Source organism: Chrysoperla carnea, chromosome 3 (assembly GCF_905475395.1).
Source record: "Chrysoperla carnea chromosome 3, inChrCarn1.1, whole genome shotgun sequence".
NCBI lineage: Eukaryota > Metazoa > Arthropoda > Insecta > Neuroptera > Chrysopidae > Chrysoperla > Chrysoperla carnea.
The window spans coordinates 10,692,870-10,720,001 of NC_058339.1; the positions used below are offsets into that span (position 1 = coordinate 10,692,870).

Genomic DNA, 27,132 nt, shown 5'->3' on the forward strand with positions numbered 1-27,132 from the left:
GAGCCAAGTCTAGACGTTTTCATTTAAAAAAATATGTCAAAAAAATATTCAAGTACGGAAATGCCATGTATCTACTATTTTTGTCAAACAGAGCAGTTTGACAAAGAAAGGGTAGTTACTGTTTACTGTCAAATTTGCTTAATTAATTTGAACTACAAAAAATAGTACTTATTACTCTTTAATATTTTATTTCTATGGCTTAAAAACAAACGCCATGTTTAGTTCAATCGAAAACCACTCTCCATGTTTGGTCCAAACATAACAATCTGTTGGAAAATCTTACAATATTGGGGTTTCCAGCTAAGATTTTAGCATAACAACGTCACAAATAACTATCTTTATCGTCTTTAAAACAACTATATTTTATTTACATAATTTTGAGCGAATTTTCGATAGTTCAAAACGTCACTTATTTATTTTAGAATTTTTTTGCCATATATAGAAGATTTATATTCTAGAATTACGAATAACTTAAGCTTATCTAAATGAGCTAATATAGAGAGCTAAATATCTTGATGATGCCGCCATAGGTGCTGCATGCTGCTACAAATCTAGTGGAGGATTTCAGATCTAAGGCTTGCCTAAGCGTGGCGCAGCTCAGTTTGAACAAATTCGTTAAACAATTACGGTAATTTTGATATTAACTGAGTTAGTTAGAATATTTATTAAAATTTAAATATTTCATAATTTTCGAACAGTGAGATTTTGAAAAACGCGGAGAGTACGATAACTATGGCGCCACGATTTGACGATGGAATATGTTTTTAAAATAGTAAAATAAATCGAAACCGAAGTGAACCTTTTTTCCATTTTCGGCTTAGTTTTCGAGATATCGTAATCGCCGCCCTGATCAGTACATTTAGTACTTTTATATATAATGTTGTATGCGTATAAATGTGCTATACTGTGCTTTATTTTGCTTTGCGTATAAATGTGCTGTACTGTGCTTTATTTTGTTGAATGGAAACATCCAGTAGCACATAATTATCAACCATTTTGAATTATACGTCAAATCGTCAGTTGTCAAAAATAATTTTCATCGACTATGAAATATTTACGTTGAATTGAATGGTAATTTTAAAACAATTTCCTAATTATGGATTCAAAAATATATATATTTGTAGCAATTGTCATTTTTCAATTTTCATCTACATTTGTAAGTTTTCTCAAATGTTTTAAAATTGCAAATAGAAATAATAACATATAAAAATTTGTAGGCCCAGTCATATGAAAATAATAGATGTACCTGTGTTTGTCCAAGTACAGCTTCGGTAGTAAACAATACTCAAAGTTCACTTTCATCGCGAAAATTATATATATCAAGTGTACCACCAAATAAATGGTAAATGTATTCTTATTATTAATAAATGGAAAAATTTGTTGACATATTTATGATCATTTTTTAGCAATTGCGTTGAAGTTGTTTTACCACAAGTAGTCGAAGTAAAAGAGAAAAGCAAAGAATTTTGTCCATTATGTGATTGTCGATACGAAAACCGAAACACCACTATTATTAAGGTATGTAAGACGTTAATAGGGCATTCCACTATTTTTGAAAAAGTACTTCAAAATGTTGATTTTGCTAATAAAAAGCCACCAAAAATTTATTTCGGAAAAATACACACGCTTTCTTACCAAAAACTTAAATTAAATTTTAAACCTTTTTTAAACTGTCAAAAACGCGGGCATCCAATTTGATGACGTAATATGGGTATCACTATACGAAATAACACAAATAAGTTTGACAGATATATTCATAGACATCTGAATATAATAAATATAAATACTTATTATCTATGAACTACACTGTCTAACTGAACTAACGGATGGTCTATGACTCATACCGCTATGACATCACAGCAGGGCTTACCCGCGTTTAGGTCACGTGATATACAGTTTAAAAATTACGATTTTTAATTTTAATATTTTAAAAGAAAAATGTGCTTTTATGACTCGAAATCAGAATATTTAAGTATATTTTTACATAATTTAACTTTTTTCAAATTTCAACATTTATTTTTGACTAACGATAATACCCTATTCAATTTTCTTTCATTTAAAACAAATTTATCAGAAGAAATACTCATCTTATTTTTTTAAAGGTGGTCGTAATTATTGTAATATGGGTCATATCGTTATTGGTAATATACATGTTATTCTTAATATGTTTGGATCCATTACTCAACAAGCGGGTTAAAGGAAATTATCAAGAACATACAAACGAAGATGTAAGTATCACGTTTTGATTTTGGCGTTTTTAAACTTATTACTATTTATCTCTGCCTGCAACATTGCAATAAAAATTTCGGTCAGTATTAATTGAGTTAGACGAAATTGGGCGATAAGGTTTTCGGGAATAAAATCGTCGTTGTTTTTTTTGAACGATTTGGGTGAGACTCCAAAGGTTGTGACATTACGGTACGCCACGGTGCTTAAACATGCTTTTACATATAGGAGCACCTTTTTAACATGATTCCTGGTGGATTATTTCAGCCAAATAATTTTAGATAGTAGTCTGTTAGTTTTCTAATAAAAATAAATATTATTTTCGATTATTTTGGAAATTAATTTCAGGATGAAGCTACAACTGGTGCTGGTGGAAGTACAGCACATCCTATGGGTGTTCGAGGTAATGTATTGAACAGGGTTGGCCATCAACAAGACAAATGGAAGAGACAAGTAAGAGAGCAACGTAGAAATATCTACGACCGTCATACAATGTTAAACTAATTTTTTATTTTTCTTAATTGTAAATGGATGTTGAAAATTTTAATTTCTAAAGAACGTCGTTCATTTTATTATAACTTATTATAACTTCCATAGTATTGTTTTTGTAAATATTCTATATTAAAATAAAATTATTTAAAAAATCATTCCATTGTTTGATTCGGGGGTTAAAAATCAAATCAAAAGATACGAGATCGTGAAACAAATAGTAAACTCAGGAAAAATATGTTTCCATAGTTACAAAGTACAAAAAGTAGTTTTAAAGATAGAAAAATTTATCAATTTTCTAAATTATTTCATTACTTTTATCATTTAGAAACTATTCTGTAGATTGATAGATTTAATAAAATTTAGGGAAAACTGTATTTTAAATAAAATATAAATAAAATTATTTGTTTTATCATCAAAGTAAAACAAATGACTGTTAAAGTGCAATCGTTGAGAATAAGTAAGTGTCAATAAGTCTCTCAGAACGAAAATTGAATTAAATCGTAATTTGTTTAATTTAAAAGTAAGTGTTTAAATTATTTACCATTATTTTATATAAATTTCAATAATAGAATTTAAATCTATAAAGGAGGAGTAGCGATAAGGCCGTTTTGTTGTCCCAAAAATAAAACATTGTTATTTTTGAGATAGATAAGATGCGTAAGTAGATATTTTGTAACATTGTAATTTATAAATTTTGTGTAATATGAAAATGAATGAAAATATATTCTCTGTTTGGTGGCAAATTGCCATTATATGAAAGAAAAAACACAATTATTATATTTTACGGACCTTTTGCAAGCTGCTGGCAGTTGAGTATGTAATTCGAGATGTGCAAGATAACTTTGGGTATCTTGTATCTGGCATATTCATTTTAAAATGTAGTTTCGTAACAATTATCAAGAATTAAACAGCTTCTGTCAGGTGCTAAAGTATACTAGCCAGTATTGGGCCATTGCCACTCGCCCTTTTTTATTTAAAATTCATATTATGGTATATGCTAAAATATACAGGATATCCTTAAATTCTAGGACCGTCCAGAAACTATAATTCCTTACGAAATTCTGAGATGAAAAGCCCTTTGGCGTATGGTCTTAAAAAACTAGGGCTTTTTGATTTAGAATTCCATAAGAAATGCATAATTTCTGAGTAGCCCGGTGATTTAAGGACAACTTGTATACTGCTGAGTTTCAAAATTAACGAGTTAAAAATTATTTTTGATATAAGAAAATACTTATTTTTTACAGTAGAATTTTCCGTAAGTAGCATTATGTCAGTTGCGGATAAAAAGTCATTTATTAAAGACTTCTTTGCGGGTGGTGTAGCTGCAGCAATTTCAAAAACTGCTGTAGCACCAATTGAACGAGTAAAACTCATTTTACAAGTTCAAGAAATATCCAAACAAATATCCGCAGAAAAAAAGTACAAAGGTAAATAACCATATAATTAATTAAAGAACCGGCTTTTATTAAAGTCCATTATTTTAGGTATTTTGGGTACTGCTGGACGTATAGTTACCGAGCAAGGTGTATTGAGTCTTTGGCGTGGAAATTTAGCAAATGTTTTACGATATTTTCCTACACAGGCATTGAATTTTGCTTTTAAAGATGTGTACAAAAACTTATTTTTAGGAGGTATTGATAAAAAAACTCAATTTGGCCGCTATTTTTTGGGAAATTTAGCATCCGGTGGAGCTGCAGGTGCTACATCATTGTGTTTTGTTTATCCTTTGGATTACGCAAGAACTCGGTTAGTGATTTTTATTTTTCAAAGTAGCTAAAGTCTTAAATATAAAGAATTTACTTAATTTTAGTTTGGGAGCTGATGTTGGTAAAAGTGGCAAAGGAGCCGGAATAACTCCTCGTGAATATACTGGTCTCATTGATTGTATAGTTAAAACTGTAAAATCGGATGGACCAATAGGATTGTATCGAGGATTCATAGTATCCGTTGAAGGAATTATAATTTATCGAGCTGCATATTTTGGTTGTTATGATACAGCAAAAGCAACATTATTACCAGAACCCGCCAAAACTCCTTTTTGGCTTAGCTACCTTCTAGCACAAGTAAGTAAATTTGGTTGCAGCTAATTTTTGTGCCTTTGTTAAATTGATGTATTTCAATTGCAGGTCGTTACGACGTCTGCAGGATTAGTTTCTTATCCATTTGACACAGTACGGAGACGTATGATGATGCAATCTGGTTTGAAAAAAGAACAAATGACTTATAAAAATACTGCTGATTGTTGGCGTAAAATTTTTGTTCAAGAAGGACCACGTGCTTTTTTTAAGGGTGCTCTATCAAATGTGTTTAGGGGTATTGGCGGAGCATTAGTATTAGTCGTATACGATGAAATAAAAAAGTTTATCTAATTTTATCTTTGTATTAAAACGCTATTTAACGTTTCATTATTTCTTCATTATTCGTTTCATTAGGTGTGTTCATATTATGTAATTTTCAATAATTGTTACATTCAATGTATTATTAAACAACTATTAAAGTAAAACTCGAATCTCAATCTCAAATTGTCTTTTTTTAATTTTAAATGGAAATTGAACTACTGGTCTTAAATAATAAATAGTATTGCGGATCCTAATCGAGAATTATTATCAGAAACTACGAGTTGGTTTATAATTAATGCGCTTTCCCATCTGTATTGTGTATACCGTGGACGAGAGTATACCGCACACGGTATGTTACATTTCTGTAGAATACGCTTTCCCATCTGTATTGTGTATACCGTGGACGAGAGTATACCGCACACGGTATGTTACATTTCTGTAGAATACGCTTTCCCATCTGTATAATGTATACCGTGGACGAGAGTATACCGCACACGGTATATGTTACATTTCTGTAGAATACGCTTTCCCATCTGTATAATGTATACCGTGGACGAGAGTATACCGCACACGGTATGTTACATTTCTGTAGAATACGCTTTCCCATCTGTATAATGTATACCGTGGACGAGAGTATACCGCACACGGTATGTTACATTTTTGTAGAATACGCTTTCCCATCTGTATAATGTATACCGTGGACAAGAGTATACCGCACACGGTATGTTACATTTTTGTAGAATACGCTTTCCCATCTGTATAATGTATACCGTGGACGAGAGTATACCGCACACGGTATATTTCATTTGCTTCAAATAAGCCTTCCAATCTATATTGTGTATACCGTGGACGAGACTATACCGCACACGGTATATGGGCTCGACGGCATAAAGAGTATACCGTGAAAAAGTATACCGTGCACGGTATAAGGGCCCCACGGTATAAAAGGGCAAAAATAATTTCCGCCCGGAAAATAATTTCCGGTATACCGTCTATACGGTATATCATCTATACGGTATACCGTCTACGGTCTAGACCGTCCACGGTATACCGTATACAGTCTATTTAGACGCGGTATGAAATTATTTTTGCCCTTTTATACCGTGGGGCCCTTATACCGTGCACAGTATACTTTTTCACGGTATACTCTTTATGCCGTCGAGCCCTTATACCGTGTGCGGTATAGTCTCGTCCACGGTATACACAATATAGATTGGAAGGCTTATTTGAAGCAAATGAAATATACCGTGTGCGGTATACTCTCGTCCACGGTATACATTATACAGATGGGAAAGCGTATTCTACAGAAATGTAACATACCGTGTGCGGTATACTCTCGTCCACGGTATACACAATACAGATGGGAAAGCGTATTCTACAGAGATTTTTTGCCGTGCGAGGTTTTTAACCGCACACGGTAAGCTATAACACACGGTATGCGTTTATACAGAGATTTTCAAGCCGTGCGAGGTTTTTAACCGCACACGGTAAGCTATAACACACGGTATGCGTTTATACAGAGATTTTCAAGCCGTACGAGGTTTTTAACCGCACACGGTAAGCTATAACAAACGGTATGCGTTTATATTGGGATTATTAAGCCGTGAATGGTTCTATACCTCACACGGTAAGCTATAACACACGGTATGCGTTTATACAGAGATTTTCAAGCCGTGAATGGTTCTATACCACACACGGTAAGCTATAACACGCGGTATGCGTTTATACAGAGATTTTCAAGCCGTGCGAGGTTTTTTACCGCACACGGCATGTTATAATAGACTGTATACGTCTAGATAGAACTTGTAAGACTTGAAATTGCTTTATACTGCACGCAGTGAGCTATATCTCACGGTACATCTATATATTTAACTTGTGGAGCCTTGTATGCTTTTATACTAATTAATTTCAATAAAGTAAGTAAGGAGCTTCGAATTGATAATAAAAATTGAATAATCTTCCACAAAAAAAACTACATCCTCGTAGATGAATAAAGTACAACATAATGTACAACTGATACAAGTCACAGTATTTTACTATGACTTGTGGAGTGGAGCACAAGTCACAATATTTTACTATGACTTGTGGAGTGGAGCACAAGTCACAGTATTTTACTATGACTTGTGCAGTGGAGCACAAGTCACAGTAGTTTACTTCCTAGTAGACATAGGGCTAGTTCGACCACATAGGTACTAACTTTCCCACCAACTAACTTCGGTACTAAGTACAGCTACGGACATAAATGCCGTCTTCTTTTGCCAACTGACAGTGTAGAGAAATAAGACGACATTTCTGACCGTAGCTGTACTTAGTACCGAAGTTAGTTGGTGGGAAAGTTAGTACCTATGTGGTCGAACTAGCCCATAGAGCAGACTGTCGTAAGTCTGATGTAGTTTTGACAGAATACAGCAGAACTACGTCAGACTTACAGCAGTCTGCAGAAAACGTAACATTTTTAAACCAGACAAATTTGAATTTAATACCTATAAGTTTAGTCAAATTGCGAGCAGCAATATTTCATATCGTGTACGATTCTAGACCGCACGGTATAAGGGCTCGACGGCATAAAGAGTATACCGTGAAAAAGTATACCGTGCACGGTATAAGGGCCCCACGGTATAAAAGAGCAAAAATAATTTCATACCGCGTTTAAATAGACCGTATACGGTATACCGTGGACGGTCTAGACCGTAGACGGTATTGTGCGGATAGCCACGTCGTTTAAAAAACGAATATTTTTTCGCTTTGAACTTAAAGAATTTTGAATGTTAGATACTTATTATGACCAACTAAAAAAGGTTTAATAACTCTACAAAATGTTAAGTCGTGTTACGTGTGTTATTTAGTCGCGGTTAATTTTTAAATTATATATTAGTTAATTTTAAATCCAGGAGAAGCTGCCATCTATAACAGCTTTTTGTAAATCTTCATTTATGTTTAGAAAGTATTGCCATCTGTAAAACTGTCAAAAGTATATGAATCAATATTGTTTTTAGAATATCCTATTTTATTATTTAATATAAGAATTATAAGTGTATTTTATTGATAATTAAAAAAATTATGGCTACTGTTGGAGAACCTTTAACATTAGCCCGAGGTAAGTTTATATATCATTACCATTGTATGTGATTTTTAATTGAAATATTAATTTTTCTAAGATGTGAAACGCTCCATTGAGCTGCTCGAAAAACTTCAGAAAAGTGGTGAAGTGCCAGCTACAAAATTAGCAGCACTTCAAAAAGTATTACAAAGTGATTTTTTAAACGCTGTACGAGAAGTTTATGAACATGTCTACGAAACTGTCGATATTCAAGGATCGCAAGATATTCGTGCATCGGCGACAGCAAAAGCTACAGTGGCAGCTTTTGCAGCTAGTGAAGGTCATGCCCATCCAAGAGTTGTTGAACTGCCAAAAACAGAAGAAGGTTTGGGTTTTAATGTAATGGGAGGTAAAGAACAAAATTCACCAATTTATATATCGAGAATTATACCTGGTGGAGTAGCTGATCGTCATGGAGGATTAAAAAGAGGCGATCAACTCTTATCCGTTAATGGAGTGGTAAGTAATATATTAATATACAGGGTGGGCCATTTTAATGCATTATGGCTAATAGCTCGTTTTGTAGTTAATCAATGAAAAATAACTTTAACTTTAAGCAAAAGTTGCAGAGTTTGATAGGGGATATCATGTTCTGACATCAGATTGGACCTAGTTCTTCGGGTTACTGTAATACTCAATTTAGATCCTAAAAGATAAGAGATAGAATAGCACTTTAAATTAGAAAGTTTATCCTCCTAAAAAAGCTAACATTTTTTATATTTCTCGAAATTCGTTAGCTATAGAAAAATGTTTTAACCAAAAGTTGTCAAGAGCAATGGGGGGCATTCGGCTGTGTTCATAACTTGTCCGAAATTCTAGTTTCAAGGTCATGTGCCTTTATTTTACTGGTCGGGTGGTATAATTTTGTTTTCTGATAGAGTGGTATAATTTTTAAGTTTATTCTTAAAAGACTCAGTGAGGCAAGGTCTTCCTCCAATCAAGTTTTTTGATTTTGTTCATATTTCTCTAGTCTTCAATTTTCTATATTCGGAAGGGGCATGATACTTTTTGAAAACCTTTTGTAGTTTTTGATACCCATAAACTTAATTTATATAAATATATTTATGATTTTTATTTCAGTCTGTTGAAGGAGAAAATCATGAAAAAGCTGTTGAACTTTTAAAACAAGCACAAGGTTCTGTTAAACTTGTAGTTCGATACACTCCAAAGGTGTTGGAAGAAATGGAAATGCGATTTGATAAACAAAGAGCAGCTCGAAGGCGTCAATTTCAATAAATAACGACAAATTTCATAATTATGTTAACAATTCATTTTTAAAATATTTATTACATGTATGAAAATGATTAATTATTATTATTATTATTTATACGAATAGATTCTATAATTCATTTATTTCGAATAAAACGACATAATCTCGAAAATTTAATTAATGTTTAAAGATCAATTTGTACTTAAGTTTATCGTTGTACACAATATTGTTAAATAAATCGTTTAATCTACTTAAATCTATTTTGATTTGCATTTCTATTTAATTTAAAACCTACCTATCTTCTTTATGTTAAAGTCAAAATAAATATAAAAGTTACTAGTCTTAAGCCTCAGAATGTAGGAATCAAAATTTAGCAGCTTACCTTTCTGTTATGTCTGTTTCGAAATTAAAAAATCTTTTCGAAGTATTTATAAACTTATTCAAAATATATTTTATAGCAGCAGAAGTATTTGAATTCCATATGAAAATACGGTTTTTTTAATTGAAAGGCATTCAGGCAAATATTCGATTTAGGCTTAGGTACATTCCTGCCCAACAAGTGTGCAAATTTATTTCGTATTTTCTTGTTTAAAATCTTAAATGAAGTTAATATTTTATTAAAATGAAGCCGAACAGAAAAAATATAATACGGAAATAAAATTCGGAAAGGGGTCATTCATGATATAAAGATAAAAGGTATATTTATTCAGAAGAGATTGAATAATTCGTTTCAATAGCTTTACTATATTGAATTTAATCAAGAGTTTATTTATTTGAAACTTTTTACCTCAAGTGTTTAGATAAATTATTTGTATTATGTAAGTACGCATTTAAATTTCAAAATCATCATCAATTTAAATTCGAAACTATATAAATATTATCGAAGATAATAAATGAGAACTCTAGGATATATCGAAATAAATTTCGATTTTTGCCCCAATTTCCTAGATCATTTTTTTTGTATTTTTAAAATACGTATTTTCGACTATCAAGTAGTCATCATCAGTAAGAATTAGCTAGTGATTAGATTAGATATCAAAATAGATTACTCTTATTATGAATGTTATTCTTTGCTAATTTGGTGGCGGACTGCAGCTTAGCGTACAAAAGTCTGAGGATGCAATTTAATTTTTTAGTTTTTTAGAAGGAGTTAGCCATCTTGTAAAAAGGAATGCGAATGATTTTTACGACATAAATTTTCTACAACTTTTTTCTTTAACTTTTAGTCGTAAACTTAAGCAAATACAAATATACAAATATGTAATCTTTGATTAAGAATTGTCATAGGATTTTTTTAAACTTTATCCTTCTTGCTATAATAAATAAAACCTGAAAAATTCCGATTAAACGACGATACCTGAAACATCCAAAAACGAGAACAGTTGAAATAACATACCTTATGTCTTTATACCATGGGTTCATTCAAATTTAACAAGCTGGTGCCATCTTTTTAATACCTTTATTTTCAAAAATTTCTACACTATTTAAATTTCTATAAATGTCAAGATCTAGTAAATAATTTTATAAAATAAGTGTAAATAAAATTTCTTCATAATAGTTTTTAGTTTATTCTATGATATAATTTTTTTTAAATAATACTTATGTTTTTGGACTTTGATCTGTAGTATTCAAAGGCGTACTTTTGAATAAAATAACAAGAAATAGGAAAAATAAAACATACTTTAAAAATTACTTATGAAATAGTAAAATACGCATATTTTTGAAAACGATATTTAATTAAGTATCTAATTTTAAATACAAATTAATATTTGTTGTATAATTTGCCTTTTTCATATTTTCATCATATTTACTTTTTATAAATACGACACTGGATTAAAAATATCATATTTGTTTGTCAATACCACCACAAAACATACATAAATAAATACCTTATAATAGTGTAGTAGTGACTTAGTGAGTGGGTTGGTGTCCTAAACATTTGCCTGGATCGTGTGGATTTAGTTCATTTTGTTTGCGATTGCTGAAGTGTGTGGTAGTACCTCGATGGTTCGGTAAACCCTTCGAAAAACTAATAAACTTTAAGAAAAACAGACTTAATTTTTAGTGTTCATTTGATATATATTCGACTTTTTATTAAGTAAGTATTTTTAATTATTAATACAGTGATTTTACTACGAAGGAAGTGTTTTTTTTTGTTAAAATATCTCCTCAATAATTTTTGTGATTGAATTTCGACTGTGTTTTCGAATCCTTTTTTAATTTAAAAATTATATATATATTTTTATTATGTGATGATTTATTGTGTAGTGGAAATTCAGGTTTAATTACGAATAATTTTATAATTGAATTGGTAAGTAGATAAATAATTGTAAAAAAATGTTTATAATAAAATGAATTGTCAATCGGTCAGGTGTTTTAAACAGCTGTTTATTTTTTAATTAAACAGCAAACTTTTTTAATTAACATTTATCTCATGATTTACTTCTAATCCAACGTTTATAAAATTTTAAATCGACTAAAAATTTTTTTATTTTTTAATTGTGATTGTATATGTTTTGATTGTGACACTGTGGGGTCTCTAGTATTTCCTGACATTTATTAAGTGCTTTGACCTATTTTTTTTTATAGTCTTTTGATTCAAATGCATTGTTTGAAGTTTTGTTCAAGTTTTTGTTATATGTAAAATGTGTTGTTGATTCATTTTTAATGACTTAAAAAAGTGTTATTTGTAATCTTGTTTTAAAGGTAACATTATTATATAGATATGATTTATGTATTAAGACTTCCTAGTTTTAATATTATTCTGTTTTCATAATCAAAACACGTAATACTAGATGAGTTGTACTTATCGGAATAAATTAATTGTTTTATAAAGTTTATTATACGCAACTAAATTAAAGAAATTAGTAAGAAAATTTTATATATGTTTTAGTTTTAATTTAGTACTAGAAATCATAAATTTATGGGATACATTAACATGGTTTATCCGCGTTAAATGCTTTAGTTTCAATTTGGTACTAGAAATTATAAAATGGGATACATATTGCCACATGCTTTGCTCGAATTTTTAATGTTCGATACTTCTAACTTTAAATCATTAAAATATAATATATTAATGGAGTAATGAAGCTTTTAAGCTGTTTCATTTAAAAATTAAAATTGCAAGGGTCGTTGTTTTCCTGGGAAAAGTTTATTTTTTTTCAAATGAATAATAAAAAATTTTATTAATTCATCAAAGTAGGTTATGTTTTTTGTTGACACTCTAAGCTTGGTGAACCAATAGGGCTTTTCATTTTAAAATCACGATTCACTTTTGTTTCGTACCAAATGATTTATAACCAATGTGATAAAATGAATAACAAGTATCTTCTATCTTAGTCTTACTTATTGCTGCCAGTACGAAAAAATAAACTCTGCACTTGCGCTTATAACATGATGAAAAGGCCTATTCAAACAAGACAAAATTTGTGGGAAATCAATGATAATGTGGGAAAAGTGAAATTATACCTTTTCATTTTGATTTGATACTTAAATGAATTTAGTTGACATTTGGTCAACTAATTTGTTCCACCTCGACAAATTTCAGCATTGAAATTTTAAGAAATGATGATTTATCATTAAAATTTTACATTCTAGCCTAAAAATACTTAAGTACAGATTTAGTAGCTTCTCAAAATGAACAAAAAAAATTCGATTCGGCTTCCTTTTCTCCAGAAACATATCCTTTGAATAACTATACAAAGGCAAATTATCAAAACTGATTGTAATTTTTTGCATAATTACTTACTCAATCAATTTTATGTTTGTTTAAAAATTTCCACGCGTGAACCTCTTTGTGACCTCGCGCCTATAGGTACGTGCCTACTTTGCCTTATGGATAATCACACGTACATTATTTTAAATGCAATTTTTTTTTTGCTTTATTATCAGCTCAAAACGTAAATGTATCATAAAATATTTTATTTTGATATTTTCCTTTTTTAACTCAAAAACGAAAAGAGATATTAAGTTGAAATTTTTATAGCGTGTTTAGTACGTAAAAAGTGAGGTCGATTTCTTAAATGAGCAACATAGGTCAATTGGATCTTGGGTCCAAGTAGGACTCATCTTCTAAACCGTTAGAGATAGAACCAAAGTTTAAATGTAAAAAAAGTTCCTTATAAAAAAATAAACAACTTTTGTTTTAAACAATTTTTCGTAAACATCACTGTTTACTCGTGAGGGCGCAAATTGTATAGAATGTATTATATGAGAATAACAGTTATGTATGTGTAATGTGACAGAGTAATCAACACTGTCTATACATGGTATTTCAACAATTAACTCAGTTAGTTGTTTTTTTTCACTTGTTTCATGTTAATGTTAACATTCCTTTGAAAATTTAATTCCTTCTAATTAGAATTAATGATAATCTTTAACAATTTACTTGCAATTCACATTGAGTTACATAAAATACATTTTCCACAAAGAATTCGTTAGAAAAAAAGTTCTTGCTTGATATTGAAAATGTAATAATAATTAGTAGTATTGGATAATGGTGTTGCTGGTAAACCAGACACAAAACAATTTGTGTGAACATATATTGGTTGGTATTATTATATGTTTCTTACACACTTGTTGACCCACTCATGCCCACAAACCATGCAACAAGAATCTCAACTTTCTCCAAATATATTATATTAATTATTCTATTAAAATATATTGTGTTCGTACTGTTTTTATGTAACAGGTGTAACAAATTAATTGCTGTTATGTATACTTAGTTCAAAACTTAATTATGGAAGTAACTTTTATTTGTTATTATACCGGTTCAATCTGGGTACCTTCTCTTATTCTATCTCTAACGGTTTACGAAATGTATCCTACGGGTCCAAGAATTCATTCAATTTTTTTACGCCCTAAGTACGTTATAAAAATCACAGCTTGATATCTTTTTTTCGTATTTGAGTTATCGTGCTCGCAGACAGACGAGCGGGTGGACAGACATACAACCGAAAATGGACTCTTTAGGTATTTTTGTGACCACCTATACCAAAATTTTGTTCGTAGCATCAATATTTTTAAGCGTTACAAACTTGGGACTAAACTTAGTATATCTTGATATATTTTATATATACATGGTACAAAAATTCTCTTAAGTCTTGGTATTGGTCTTGCCGAAATGGTGCTATATTGAGACTAATTTTACCCATCTTACTTATCTCAAAGTCAGTTCCTCCAAAAATATCAAGATCAAATTATACTAGAAAATTTGCTGTAGTCGCAGTACTTATAATCCTTAATAAAAAAATTAAGAACTTTGTCTTTTCAATGACCCTGAGAAGCAAGGTCAAATCCAATGTTACCATCAGGTTTTTTTATTTGAACCTGTCTTAGCTAGCAGACATTAATTTTTATTGGGAATTTTTTGATGAATTATTGGTGATGATAGAACTTTGTATGTATATTTGAAAGTTGATGCTATATATTATAAATGCGAAAGTAAGCATGTTTGTTTGTTTGTTACGCTTTCACGGTTTTTAATGAAACTGTACAGCAATATAGCTCACACTTCAGAATAACACATGAGATTTAATATGTAACTGAAGTTTCAACTAGTTATTAACTGAAAATTATTAAAAAAAAAATGTAAGCCGCCGTCCACTTTTTTGGCTAAAAAATGATTCTTTATAATGTACTGAATAAAAAAGTATCAGGTCATTTTCCAATTCAAAGGGGGGGGCACCCCCTCAGGGCACTTTGAAAATTTTTAACATATAGTTTTATATAAATATTTACTCTTATTGATTTCCTGATTTCCGCCGTCCACCGATTTTATCAAAAAATGATTCTTTATAATGTACTGAATAAAAAAGTATCAGGTCATTTTCCAATTCAAAGGGGGGGCCACCCCCTCAGGGCACTTTGAAAATTTTTGACATATACACATAACTGAAAAGTGGTCTTCGCCGTCCACCGATTTTATTAAAAAATGATTCTTTATAACGTAGTGAATAAAGAAGTATTGGGTCATTTTCCAATTCAAAGTAAAAAACAACCCCCTAGGGGACTTTAAAAATTTTTAACATATAGTTTTATATAAATATTTACTCTCATTGATTTCCTGATTTCCGCCGTCCACCGATTTTATCAAAAAATGATTCTTTATAATGTACTGAATAAAAAAGTATCAGGTCATTTTCCAATTCAAAGGGGGGGCCACCCCCTCAGGACACTTTGAAAATTTTTAACATATACATAACTGAAAATTGGTCATCAAAAAATTGGTTTATCAAAAAATGATTCTTTATAATGTAGTGAATAAAGAAGTATTGGGTCATTTTCCAATTCAAAGTAAAAAACAACCCCCTAGGGGACTTTAAAAATTTTTAACATATAGTTTTATATAAATATTTACTCTCATGGATTTCCTGATTTCCGCCGTCCACCGATTTTGTCAAAAAATGATTCTTTATAATGTACTGAATAAAAAAGTATCAGGTCATTTTCGAATTCAAAGGGGGGGCCACCCCCTCAGGGCACTTTGAAAATTTTTTACATATACATAACTGAAAAGTGGTCTTCGCCGTCCACCGATTTTATCAAAAAATGATTCTTTATACCGTAGTGAATAAAGAAGTATTGGGTCATTTTCCAATTCAAAGTAAAAAACAACCCCCTAGGGGACTTTAAAAATTTTTAACATATAGTTTTATATAAATATTTACTCTCATGGATTTCCTGATTTACGCCGTCCACCGATTTTGTCAAAAAATGATTCCTTATAATGTACTGAATAAAAAAGTATCAGGTCATTTTCGAATTCAAAGGGGGGGCCACCCCCTCAGGGCACTTTGAAAATTTTTTCCATATACATAACTGAAAAGTGGTCTTCGCCGTCCACCGATTTTATCAAAAACTGATTCTTTATACCGTAGTGAATAAAGAAGTATTGGGTCATTTTCCAATTCAAAGTAAAAAACAACCCCCTAGGGGACTTTAAAAATTTTTAACATATAGTTTTATATAAATATTTACTCTCATGGATTTCCTGATTTACGCCGTCCACCGATTTTGTCAAAAAATGATTCTTTATAATGTACTGAATAAAAAAGTATCAGGTCATTTTCGAATTCAAAGGGGGGGCCACCCCCTTAGGACACTTTGAAAATTTTTTACATATACATAACTGAAAATTGGTCATCAAAAAATTGGTTTATCAAAAAATGATTCTTTATAATGTAGTGAATAAAGAAGTATTGGGTCATTTTCCAATTCAAAGTAAAAAAACAACCCCCTAGGTGACTTAAAAAATTTTTAACATTCAGTTTTATATAAATATTTACCCTTATTGATATCCGCCGTCCACCGATTTTTTCAAAAAATGATTCTTTATAATGTACTAAATAAAAAAGTATTAGGTCATTTTCGAATTCAAAGGGGGGGCCACCCCCTCAGGGCACTTTGAAAATTTTTTACATATACATAACTGAAAATTGGTCATCAAAAAATTGGTTTATCAAAAAATGATTCTTTATAATGTAGTGAATAAAGAAGTATTGGGTCATTTTCCAATTCAAAGTAAAAAAACAACCCCCTAGGTGACTTAAAAAATTTTTAACATTCAGTTTTATATAAATATTTACCCTTATTGATATCCGCCGTCCACCGATTTTTTCAAAAAATGATTCTTTATAATGTACTGAATAAAAAAGTATTAGGTCATTTTCGAATTCAAAGGGGGGGCCACCCCCTCGGGGAACTTTGAAAATTTTTTACATATACATAACTGAAAATTGGTCATCAAAAAATTGGTTTATCAAAAAATGATTCTTTATAATGTAGTGAATAAAGAAGTATTGGGTCATTTTCCAATTCAAGATAAAAAACAACCCCCTAGGGGACTTTAAAAATTTTTAACATATAGTTTTATATAACTATTTACCCTTATTGATATCCGCCGTCCACCGATTTTTTCAAAATATGATTCTTTATAATGTACTGAATAAATTATATCATATTCGAAATTTTAATAAAAAATTTTTTAGTTAAAACTTCATTTAAAAAAATGAAATTTCAAAGCGAACCACGGGGGCGATGGGCCCTCTAAATCGAAAAATGCCTTGCTAGTTAATTCTTCAGGACGATATAAGGAATCCTTTCTTGGCATTATTTATGGACAGCGGATAAAAATTAGGTTCAGAAATGTATATGTAAAAAAATTTCAAGGTGCCCTGGGAGGGTGTTGGGCCCTTTGAATTGGAAAATGACCTATTACTTTTTTAATCAGTACATTATAAAGAATCATTTTTTGATAAAATCGGTGGACGGCGAAGACCACTATTCAGTTATGTATATGTCAAAAATTTTCAAAGTGCCCTGAGTGGGTGGCCACCCCTTTGAATTAGAAAATGACCTGATACTTTTTTATTCAGTACATTATAAAGAATCATTTTTTGACAAAATCGGTGGACGGCGATGACCACTATTCAGTTATGTATATGTAAAAAATTTTCAAAGTGCCCTGAGGGGGTGGCCCCCCCTTTGAATTCGAAAATGACCTAATACTTTTTTATTCAGTACATTATAAAGAATCATTTTTTGAAAAAATCGGTGGACGGCGGATATCAATAAGGGTAAATATTTATATAAAACTGAATGTTAAAAATTTTTTAAGTCACCTAGGGGGTTGTTTTTTTACTTTGAATTGGAAAATGACCCAGTACTTCTTTATTCACTACATTATAAAGAATCATTTTTTGATAAACCAATTTTTTGATGACCAATTTTCAGTTATGTATATGTAAAAAATTTTCAAAGTGCCCTGAGGGGGTGGCCCCCCCTTTGAATTCGAAAATGACCTAATACTTTTTTATTCAGTACATTATAAAGAATCATTTTTTGAAAAAATCGGTGGACGGCGGATATCAATAAGGGTAAATATTTATATAAAACTGAATGTTAAAAATTTTTTAAGTCACCTAGGGGGTTGTTTTTTTACTTTGAATTGGAAAATGACCCAATACTTCTTTATTCACTACATTATAAAGAATCATTTTTTGATAAACCAATTTTTTGATGACCAATTTTCAGTTATGTATATGTAAAAAATTTTCAAAGTGCCCTGAGGGGGTGGCCCCCCCTTTGAATTCGAAAATGACCTAATACTTTTTTATTCAGTACATTATAAAGAATCATTTTTTGAAAAAATCGGTGGACGGCGGATATCAATAAGGGTAAATATTTATATAAAACTGAATGTTAAAAATTTTTTAAGTCACCTAGGGGGTTGTTTTTTTACTTTGAATTGGAAAATGACCCAATACTTCTTTATTCACTACATTATAAAGAATCATTTTTTGATAAACCAATTTTTTGATGACCAATTTTCAGTTATGTATATGTTAAAAATTTTCAAAGTGTCCTGAGGGGGTGGCCCCCCCTTTGAATTGGAAAATGACCTGATACTTTTTTATTCAGTACATTATAAAGAATCATTTTTTGATAAAATCGGTGGACGGCGGAAATCAGGAAATCAATGAGAGTAAATATTTATATAAAACTATATGTTAAAAATTTTTAAAGTCCCCTAGGGGGTTGTTTTTTACTTTGAATTGGAAAATGACCCAATACTTCTTTATTCACTACATTATAAAGAATCATTTTTTGATAAACCAATTTTTTGATGACCAATTTTCAGTTATGTATATGTAAAAAATTTTCAAAGTGTCCTGAGGGGGTGGCCCCCCCTTTGAATTCGAAAATGACCTGATACTTTTTTATTCAGTACATTATAAAGAATCATTTTTTGACAAAATCGGTGGACGGCGGAAATCAGGAAATCCATGAGAGTAAATATTTATATAAAACTATATGTTAAAAATTTTTAAAGTCCCCTAGGGGGTTGTTTTTTACTTTGAATTGGAAAATGACCCAATACTTCTTTATTCACTACGGTATAAAGAATCATTTTTTGATAAAATCGGTGGACGGCGAAGACCACTTTTCAGTTATGTGTATATGTCAAAAATTTTCAAAGTGCCCTGAGGGGGTGGCCCCCCCTTTGAATTGGAAAATGACCTGATACTTTTTTATTCAGTACATTATAAAGAATCATTTTTTGATAAAATCGGTGGACGGCGGAAATTAGGAAATCCATGAGAGTAAATATTTATATAAAACTATATGTTAAAAATTTTCAAAGTGCCCTGAGGGGGTGCCCCCCCCTTTGAATTGGAAAATGACCTGGTACTTTTTTATTCAGTACATTATAAAGAATCATTTTTTAGCCAAAAAAGTGGACGGCGGCTTACATTTTTTTTTTATAATTTTCAGTTAATAACTAGTTGAAACTTCAGTTACATGATTTAATTTATAAAGAATTTATTAAAAAAAAAGTTTAATATTAATTTAATTTGACATTACCATAAATTACAGATTTCTGTAAAAGTAGTCAATATAAAATATTTCACGGCCATCTTTTCTGTTATACTCAATGAATAATATCGACTATTATACATTTAAAAAAATAGAAAACCATACATATATTTTACCTGTGTAAAACAATCCTTACCATTATTTCGAGTGTTATAGAAAGGAGATAAGCGAGAGCAATCTTTATCAATCTTTACTTTTAAACCCAGCGAAGCGGGTGGGTATCACTCTAGTACTTAATAAAATGTCGTAGACGTACCTTGATACACAAATAACAATATAGGTTCTGAATAAATCACTTATTTAAAATACCTATTCACATTTGAGTTGTATATGAAATACCATTAAATAATAATCTACTTCATCCTGGATTTGTTTTTGTTGACATTTATTGGTATAGCCTCCATTATTTAACCTCAAATTGTTAAATTATTTCAAGGTTAAATCAATCAATTTTGTTTATTTTTATTTTCCAAATAATCATCACTTTTTGCAGTCATATTATTTATTATACCATGTATATATGAAATATACATAGTATATTAAGTTTAGTCCCAAGTTTGTAACGCTTAAAAATAATGATGCTAGGAAAAAAATTTTGTAATTAGTTCATTTCCGGTTGTCCGCCCGTCCGTCTGTGGACACGATAACTCAAAAACGAAAAAAGATATCGAGCTGAAATTTTTACAGCGTACTCAGGACGTAAAAAGTGAGGTCAAGTTCGTAAATGAGCATCATAGGTCAATTGGGTCTTGGGTCCGTAGGACCCATCTTGTAAACCGTTAGAGATAGAACAAAAGTTTAAATGTAAAAAATGTTCCTTATCAAAAATTAAACAACTTTTGTTTGAAACATTTTTTCGTAAACATCACTGTTTACCCGTGAGGGCGCCAATTAAGCGGAAATTTTAAAATATGTACTATACTTGATTATCAGTTATGTATGTGTCACATGTTTGTATGTTTAATGTGATAAAGAAATCAACACTGACTATGCATGGTATTTCAACAATTAACTCAGTCAATTGTTTGTTTTCACTTGTTATTATTTATTATTGTGGTGATAAAAAATGTGAATATTTAATTACATTAGTAGTAATTTAAATCATTAAATCTAATTACATTCATAATTTTTTTTTATTTGTTTTACTGTTTTCTTAATTGATAGACTATGCATGCATATATTAAACAAAATATGCCCCAACAAAAAAAAAACTCCTTTAAAAATATTCCAAAGATATTTTATACTATTTTTTCTCTACGCTGCTTTTTCCTGCCCACGTGATATCTTCTTAATTCCATTATTTATCTCTTATTTTAAAGGTTATCGTGCTAATGAAGAAAAATAGACTCACGGTATAAAAATGTACCGCTCAGGGGGGAAAACGACTAGAGAAATAATATTAAGATTTAATTTTGTTCATTATATAATTTGCATATCATATCTGTAGTAAAACTGCCTACTCTGAAAAAATTCTTAATACCAACCGATATAAAGTTGTCTCAACCTCATCGCGTAATCAAATATGACGAATAGTGCCAGGAAAGTGATACAACTACCTTTACGGGGTTGAGTGGTGTAGTTGACACAAGCGCATGAGTTGTTTCTATGAAAGTAATATACTGTCTAACAAAATTCAAATATTCTTGTTTTGAAATGCAACATAGTTTAAAACAATATTTTTTTGATTTGTTCTACCACTCATAAATATTATAACAGAATACTTATGTGATTGTCACAACCACATGAGCAGGTTTATTTAGTTTATTTCAAACAAAATATCAAGATCAAATTATACTAGACAGACCACCGGAAATCGTCTCTTTGGAAACTTGGGATTAAACTTAGTATACCTTGATATATATTACATGTAGGGTATAATTAGTGGGCATAATGGAATTAGCGGAATTTTGATAAATGATGCTATGTATCATCAATATTTTAATTAAGAATTCTTATAACAAAATCGGTAATATGAAAAAATTGTTACTTTTGAGAGATGAGCATTCCAAATTTGGAAACAGTGAATCCAAATACTATGAATACTCTTGAACCGAAAAAGACTCAACGAATATTGAGCGATCTGCTCTTGGATACTGTACTAATATATGCACAATAGATTTCAACGCCAATAAATGATTTAATGGTGAAGATAATCGGAAGCTTAACTTGCATACTTAAACAAAATCCGGTAAAGTTTCACTGTTTTTGGATCGGTAATATTTACTTAAATCTTTTTTTGTAATTATCTATTCTAGTACTTTGCTGATATGAATGTGTCATATGCATCTTTTAAAACAAGTGTGTTAAAAATAATTGGTATAAAAGAAATGATTAGAAAGTTGTTTATAAATAAATCAGTATGTAATTAGTTGCACTTGCAAATAACTATGCAGACAAATGATTGAAGCAAACTGTTTATGTTTGATTCCGGCTTCATATTTTTAATTATTGTGTTTACATAGCAAGTATATTTATTATTTACAGTAAAAAAAAGCCCTACGCATCTCTTAAAAAACGTAGGTGTTGATTGACTTTAATTGTAAATATTATTTTAAATATATAGAGTGTCGACCATTTTAATTTACTCAGCTTTATTTTTATTTAATGAAGAATTTTTGTAAATAATATCTGAGGTAGAATAGTTATTCTATGCGGAGAGAAAGATCACTCCGAGACATTGACTTGGAATGTCTGCCCCCGAAAAATCAACTCATGTTCGTAACTACATAACTACCTTGCTTTCGTTGAAGTCTAATTCAAAGATAAGTTCAGATAAATTTTTGAATTTAATTTCTATCGATTTATCGAAGGCCGCCCATCCGAATAGAACAATTTTTACTTGGTTATATGCACAAGATAAATCGAGAAAAATGAGAGTAGCTTCAGGAGAGATAATAATTATTTTTTAATATCGAGAAATTTTCAAAGATTAAAAATTTTTTTATTTTCTAACGATTTGTATATTTTTGCGATTGCCATATTTTTTTGAACTTTTGAACTAGTAAAAAGAAGTTGGAAACAGCTGTTGTATTCAATATTTACATATCGCAGACAATTATTTACATGAAAGCATTTATATTGACATTCTTCTTTGTCTATTGAACATAAAATATTTAAAACTTAAAAAATAACAGTAATTATTGTCAATCAATCCATCAATTTTGTAAAACATGTCAGAAATATTGATAATATTGAAAATATATTCTTCACTTTTTATTCATAATATATTTAAAACTTGCTGGTATAATTCTACAAAAGCTTTTATCCTTATGCTGTATTTTGGTAAAATTTTGTTTTTTGACCAATAATTGATTTGCTGTGTGCAGAACCAAATTTAGCGCCACGCGCGGACATTTTTTTATCTCCAATTTCGATAAAACTCAGTAAAAAGGTAATTTTGACCTAAAAAGTACAAAAATCGTGTGCATTTAATGACTGGTCGAATAGTTTTTAAGATACGAACTAAAATCGATCCAAATATTGCGATATCTCAGAAACTCTACACCCAATCATTAAATTAACCTGATTTTTATACTTTTTGGATTAAAATTACCCTATCCACTGAGTTTCATCAAATTCTAAAACAAAAATTAAAATTATGATCAATTCATTGATTAACACGAGTATAATACTATCTCCAAAATCAACAAAACAGTTGCTAAATGAGTTATTTAAATAATAAAACTGTTCAATAAACAGGACTTTAATCTTTCGCATATGGATTATAATAATGATTCAGGGTCACGAGACTTGTAAAGACTTTAAATTCCTACCACATATTTATAAGTTGTATAATGTATTGTTTTTTGCTCAAATTGTATTTATCTTATCCTATTCGTCCACCACCACCACTAGTGGGGCACGTGGGTGTGTACATCGTATTTACTTATTAAAAATATTGAAAATAATAATTCTATAATTATTCATTATCAGAGCAGGCACCAAACTGAATTGAGTATGCAAAATAATATGAGCTAACTTTTTTTCAAGTAAACTTCTTGATTTTACCATAGAATATTAATACATAGAGAACGCCATGACCCAAAATTTGCGATATGATGAATGATAGAGAAGACTACCAGTTAGTTCCTATGTATCCTTGTCTAATCTGTATGTCATTGGCTAGATATTGTTTACATTACACAAAATCTCTAGGCATCATATGATTATAACATATGACTATTACAAGGACACATAGGAACTAACTGACTTCTTCTGTCTCATTTATCATATCCCATCCTCTTACAAGCTAGCATATCCCTCGCGTTATCTATGTATAATATTCTATGATTTTTACATATCGAAGTTAAAAATAAGATAAAAATAATTTTAACCTTGAATCTGCCTTTTCGTACATCCCATATATGGGCGGTGACACTTGTTTTTTTTTTCTTTTCTATGTCATTGCTAATATGTGCACATTCTATTAAAAAGTTTGTTTTTATTCGTCTTTTTGTATCCCAAGTGAAAATTATCAAAAACTTTGAAAATGTGTTGCTTTTCAGATCTCTCCGTAAGAGCAATGCATTAAAACTGGAACTTTAATTTTGAATAGTTAATTAAAGACCCCGACTACCGGCCTGAAATTTTGATAATTATGTTACTACATATAATATATAAGCAGAAAATCAACCCTTAATCTTCAAGTTGTTAACCTGAACCTACATACTTAAAATTGATATTAATTTAATTCGCATGCTCACACCGTTTTCCGATATAATTTACATTTACATATGAATTTGACAATCGAAATATCCATTACTGTCAACTTCAACGACGCAAAATAAAAATCCGCTCATTGTTTTTTTCATACTCAAAACCTGGTGGAACCTACAGTCTATATTTGAAGTGTTTTGAAAATAAAAGTTTTCATATATATTATTTATTATCTTTTGATATTGATAAAAAGTTTAATTTTTTTTTTTTTGAAGCCTAATTATTGATTGTACGCAATTTAATAGTAATTATTACAATATGTTAATTAATTTTGATAAAGAAGAAAGAAGTTTTATTTTTCAATATTGCATGTACGGTCTGTTAATTTTTTATACATATAATTAATAAATAGATAGATAATAGATAGTATGTTATCAATTTTTTTTTGCGATTTTCGATTTTCATTCGATTTTCAATTATACATTGCGTTTGATTATACATTTGGGTTCCTACATTCATGGGTATGAGATAGTTCATATGTACATACATAGTGTATAAGAAAGATATACTATTAAATGTTTATGAGTAGTCGTTGAAGAATGAGGTTAGGGTATCTTGCTCAGGTGGTACTTGTTTGTCTAACTTATGCAAACAAATATACAGTTTGGCAACTATCTCATTAGGAATTTATAATATATGGAGCAAGAAGAGTTCTTATGGATGTTATCTTATATATTTAAACGAGCAATTCTTGTATATATATATATATATCAACGATCTTGGAAATGGCTCCAACGATTTTTATGAAAATGAGTATGCAGGGGTTTTTTGGGGCGAAAAGTCGATCTAGCAAAGTTTCCTTTTTAAAAAACGTCGTTTTATCCGTCTTTTCATGAAAAACTGAAACCGTCAATGCAAATTATAACTCTTCCTGACATCTATTGGTGTATATCGTAGTAAATGAAATACAATGCAAATTATAACTCTTCCTGACATCTATTGGTGTATATCGTAGTTAATGATTCAAATTGGTATTTGTGTGGAGACATTTAAAACGGTCTTCTATTAGTGATAAAATTTGTGTCTTTTTAAGAATACCGAGCAAAGCTCGGTCATCCAGATATTTATGTATAAAACAAAGAAAGAAACAGATATGTAGTGTGTGTGATGAGCGCGCAATCCTACCATTTGATGTGTGTTGCTTGATGCGTATATGTCTCATATTCTGAGTTTTATCGAAATTGGAGATTTAAAAAAATTTTCAATTTTTTGCAATTTTTTTAAGGGTAAGGTACCCCTTTGAAAAAATCGAGGAAATCGGGAAAAAAATTTTGTTTTCTAATTTGATGAAACTCGATGGATAGGGTAATTTTGATCCAAAAAGTATAAAAATCAGGTTAATTTAATGATTGTAAAAAATTTTTGTCTTGGAATATAAATGTGAATAGATATTGCGCGGTTGTTGAAAAGCAATACAGACTATAATTTTATGAGTATCTATAGATAAGCAAAATTGTAGTCAATTCAATTTATCACAAAATTATCGATTATTAAATTCCATTTTGACTGGTTGATTAACAGCGTACACGGAAGTCATGTGGTTTAGTATTTTTTATTAGTTTAAACAAATATTTATACAGTGTGTCCAAAGGTTCGTTTGTCGTTACTGTTATTGTTATTTATGTCAAATCAAAAAAATATTTATTTAAATAATTTTAAAATATGTGGTTAAAAAACTAAATATTTATTAATAAATAATAAATAAATAATAACTATTAAATAGTATTTTAGTAGTTATTAGTTAGTTATAAAATTTGCACAGTCATTTTTTAAACAATATACTTTTTAAATGTATAAAATAAATCATGATAATTGTTTTTGTGTCCCAATTGTAATTTTTCCTTGATTATATATGTAAATGCTTACCTAACCTTGATTTTTAATGTTAATTCAAAATTTTTTGTTATTATACAGAGAGTCCCTAACTCACCCGGCCACCCCCGACCAGGCCCATAATTATTACGGACGAAGTGTCTTTATCCTTCTTGATCTGACGCATAGATTTGGGCTTCGTTTTAATTTTTTTTAAATAAACCTATTAGCAGGAATAAACCTTTTATTTTTTTTACCTGCTCATGTAGTTGTGACAATCACACCACTATTTTGTTATAATATTTATAAGTGGTAGAACCAATCAAAAAACTATGTTGCATTTCAAAACAACAATATTTGAAATTTGTTAGACAGTATATTACTTTCATACACACAATTATTCATGCGTTTGTGTCAACTTCATCACTCAACCCTGTACGGTAGTTGTATCATATTTGTGGCACCATTCGCCATATTTGATCTCTCGATGAGGTTGAGACAACTTCAAATCGTTTAGTATTAACAATTTTTTTTCTGTGTAGTCCAACTTCTCTGTGATTCAATTTGTTTATATACTTTTCCTTTTGGAAGTGATAACAAATTTTAAATTACGTCCAATGTTTTGAAATACAAAATTAGTCTTTGTTATTGTAAACGTATTTATTCATAAAATTTTACTTGATTGTGTGTTAATGTCGGATAACCTTTAAGGTGTACCTTCTTTAAAAATAATAAATAAAAAATACTTTCATTGAAATTTTAAATTCATTGTAGTAAATTAAATACACAATTCTTGACCACAAAATTAAAAACAATAGAAAAATAAGTATCTAATCACCTAGTCATCAACTACAGTACTA

At 30.0% G+C, this 27,132-nt stretch overlaps 4 protein-coding genes across 5 annotated transcripts in view; all 4 read left to right on the top strand.

Moving 5' to 3' along the window:
• The first annotated feature begins 998 nt into the window (after positions 1-998).
• On the top strand, positions 999-2,778 carry LOC123296938 (uncharacterized protein CG1161). Its single transcript, XM_044878653.1, has 5 exons — positions 999-1,156; positions 1,218-1,342; positions 1,407-1,518; positions 2,103-2,228; positions 2,575-2,778. Exons 1-5 carry the CDS (start codon positions 1,097-1,099, stop codon positions 2,728-2,730), a joined length of 579 nt encoding a protein of 192 aa, XP_044734588.1. The 5' UTR covers positions 999-1,096; the 3' UTR covers positions 2,731-2,778.
• A 378-nt stretch (positions 2,779-3,156) lies between these two features.
• On the top strand, positions 3,157-5,147 carry LOC123296937 (ADP,ATP carrier protein 1-like). Its single transcript, XM_044878652.1, has 5 exons — positions 3,157-3,238; positions 3,963-4,145; positions 4,203-4,464; positions 4,529-4,781; positions 4,845-5,147. The coding sequence occupies exons 2-5, from the start codon at positions 3,986-3,988 to the stop codon at positions 5,085-5,087; spliced, it is 918 nt and encodes a 305-aa protein (XP_044734587.1). The 5' UTR covers positions 3,157-3,238; positions 3,963-3,985; the 3' UTR covers positions 5,088-5,147.
• A 2,880-nt stretch (positions 5,148-8,027) lies between these two features.
• On the top strand, positions 8,028-9,432 carry LOC123295660 (protein lin-7 homolog C). The gene is made up of 3 exons (XM_044877080.1): positions 8,028-8,154; positions 8,216-8,616; positions 9,238-9,432. Exons 1-3 carry the CDS (start codon positions 8,118-8,120, stop codon positions 9,391-9,393), a joined length of 594 nt encoding a protein of 197 aa, XP_044733015.1. The 5' UTR covers positions 8,028-8,117; the 3' UTR covers positions 9,394-9,432.
• A 1,830-nt stretch (positions 9,433-11,262) lies between these two features.
• LOC123296817 (carnitine O-palmitoyltransferase 1, liver isoform) overlaps positions 11,263-27,132 on the top strand; it is a 44,625-nt gene continuing 28,755 nt past the window's right edge. For both annotated transcript variants that reach the window (XM_044878479.1, XM_044878480.1), the window contains exon 1: positions 11,263-11,465. The gene's annotated coding sequence lies outside the window, so the exon portion shown is untranslated. The remainder of the gene's footprint in view (positions 11,466-27,132) is intronic.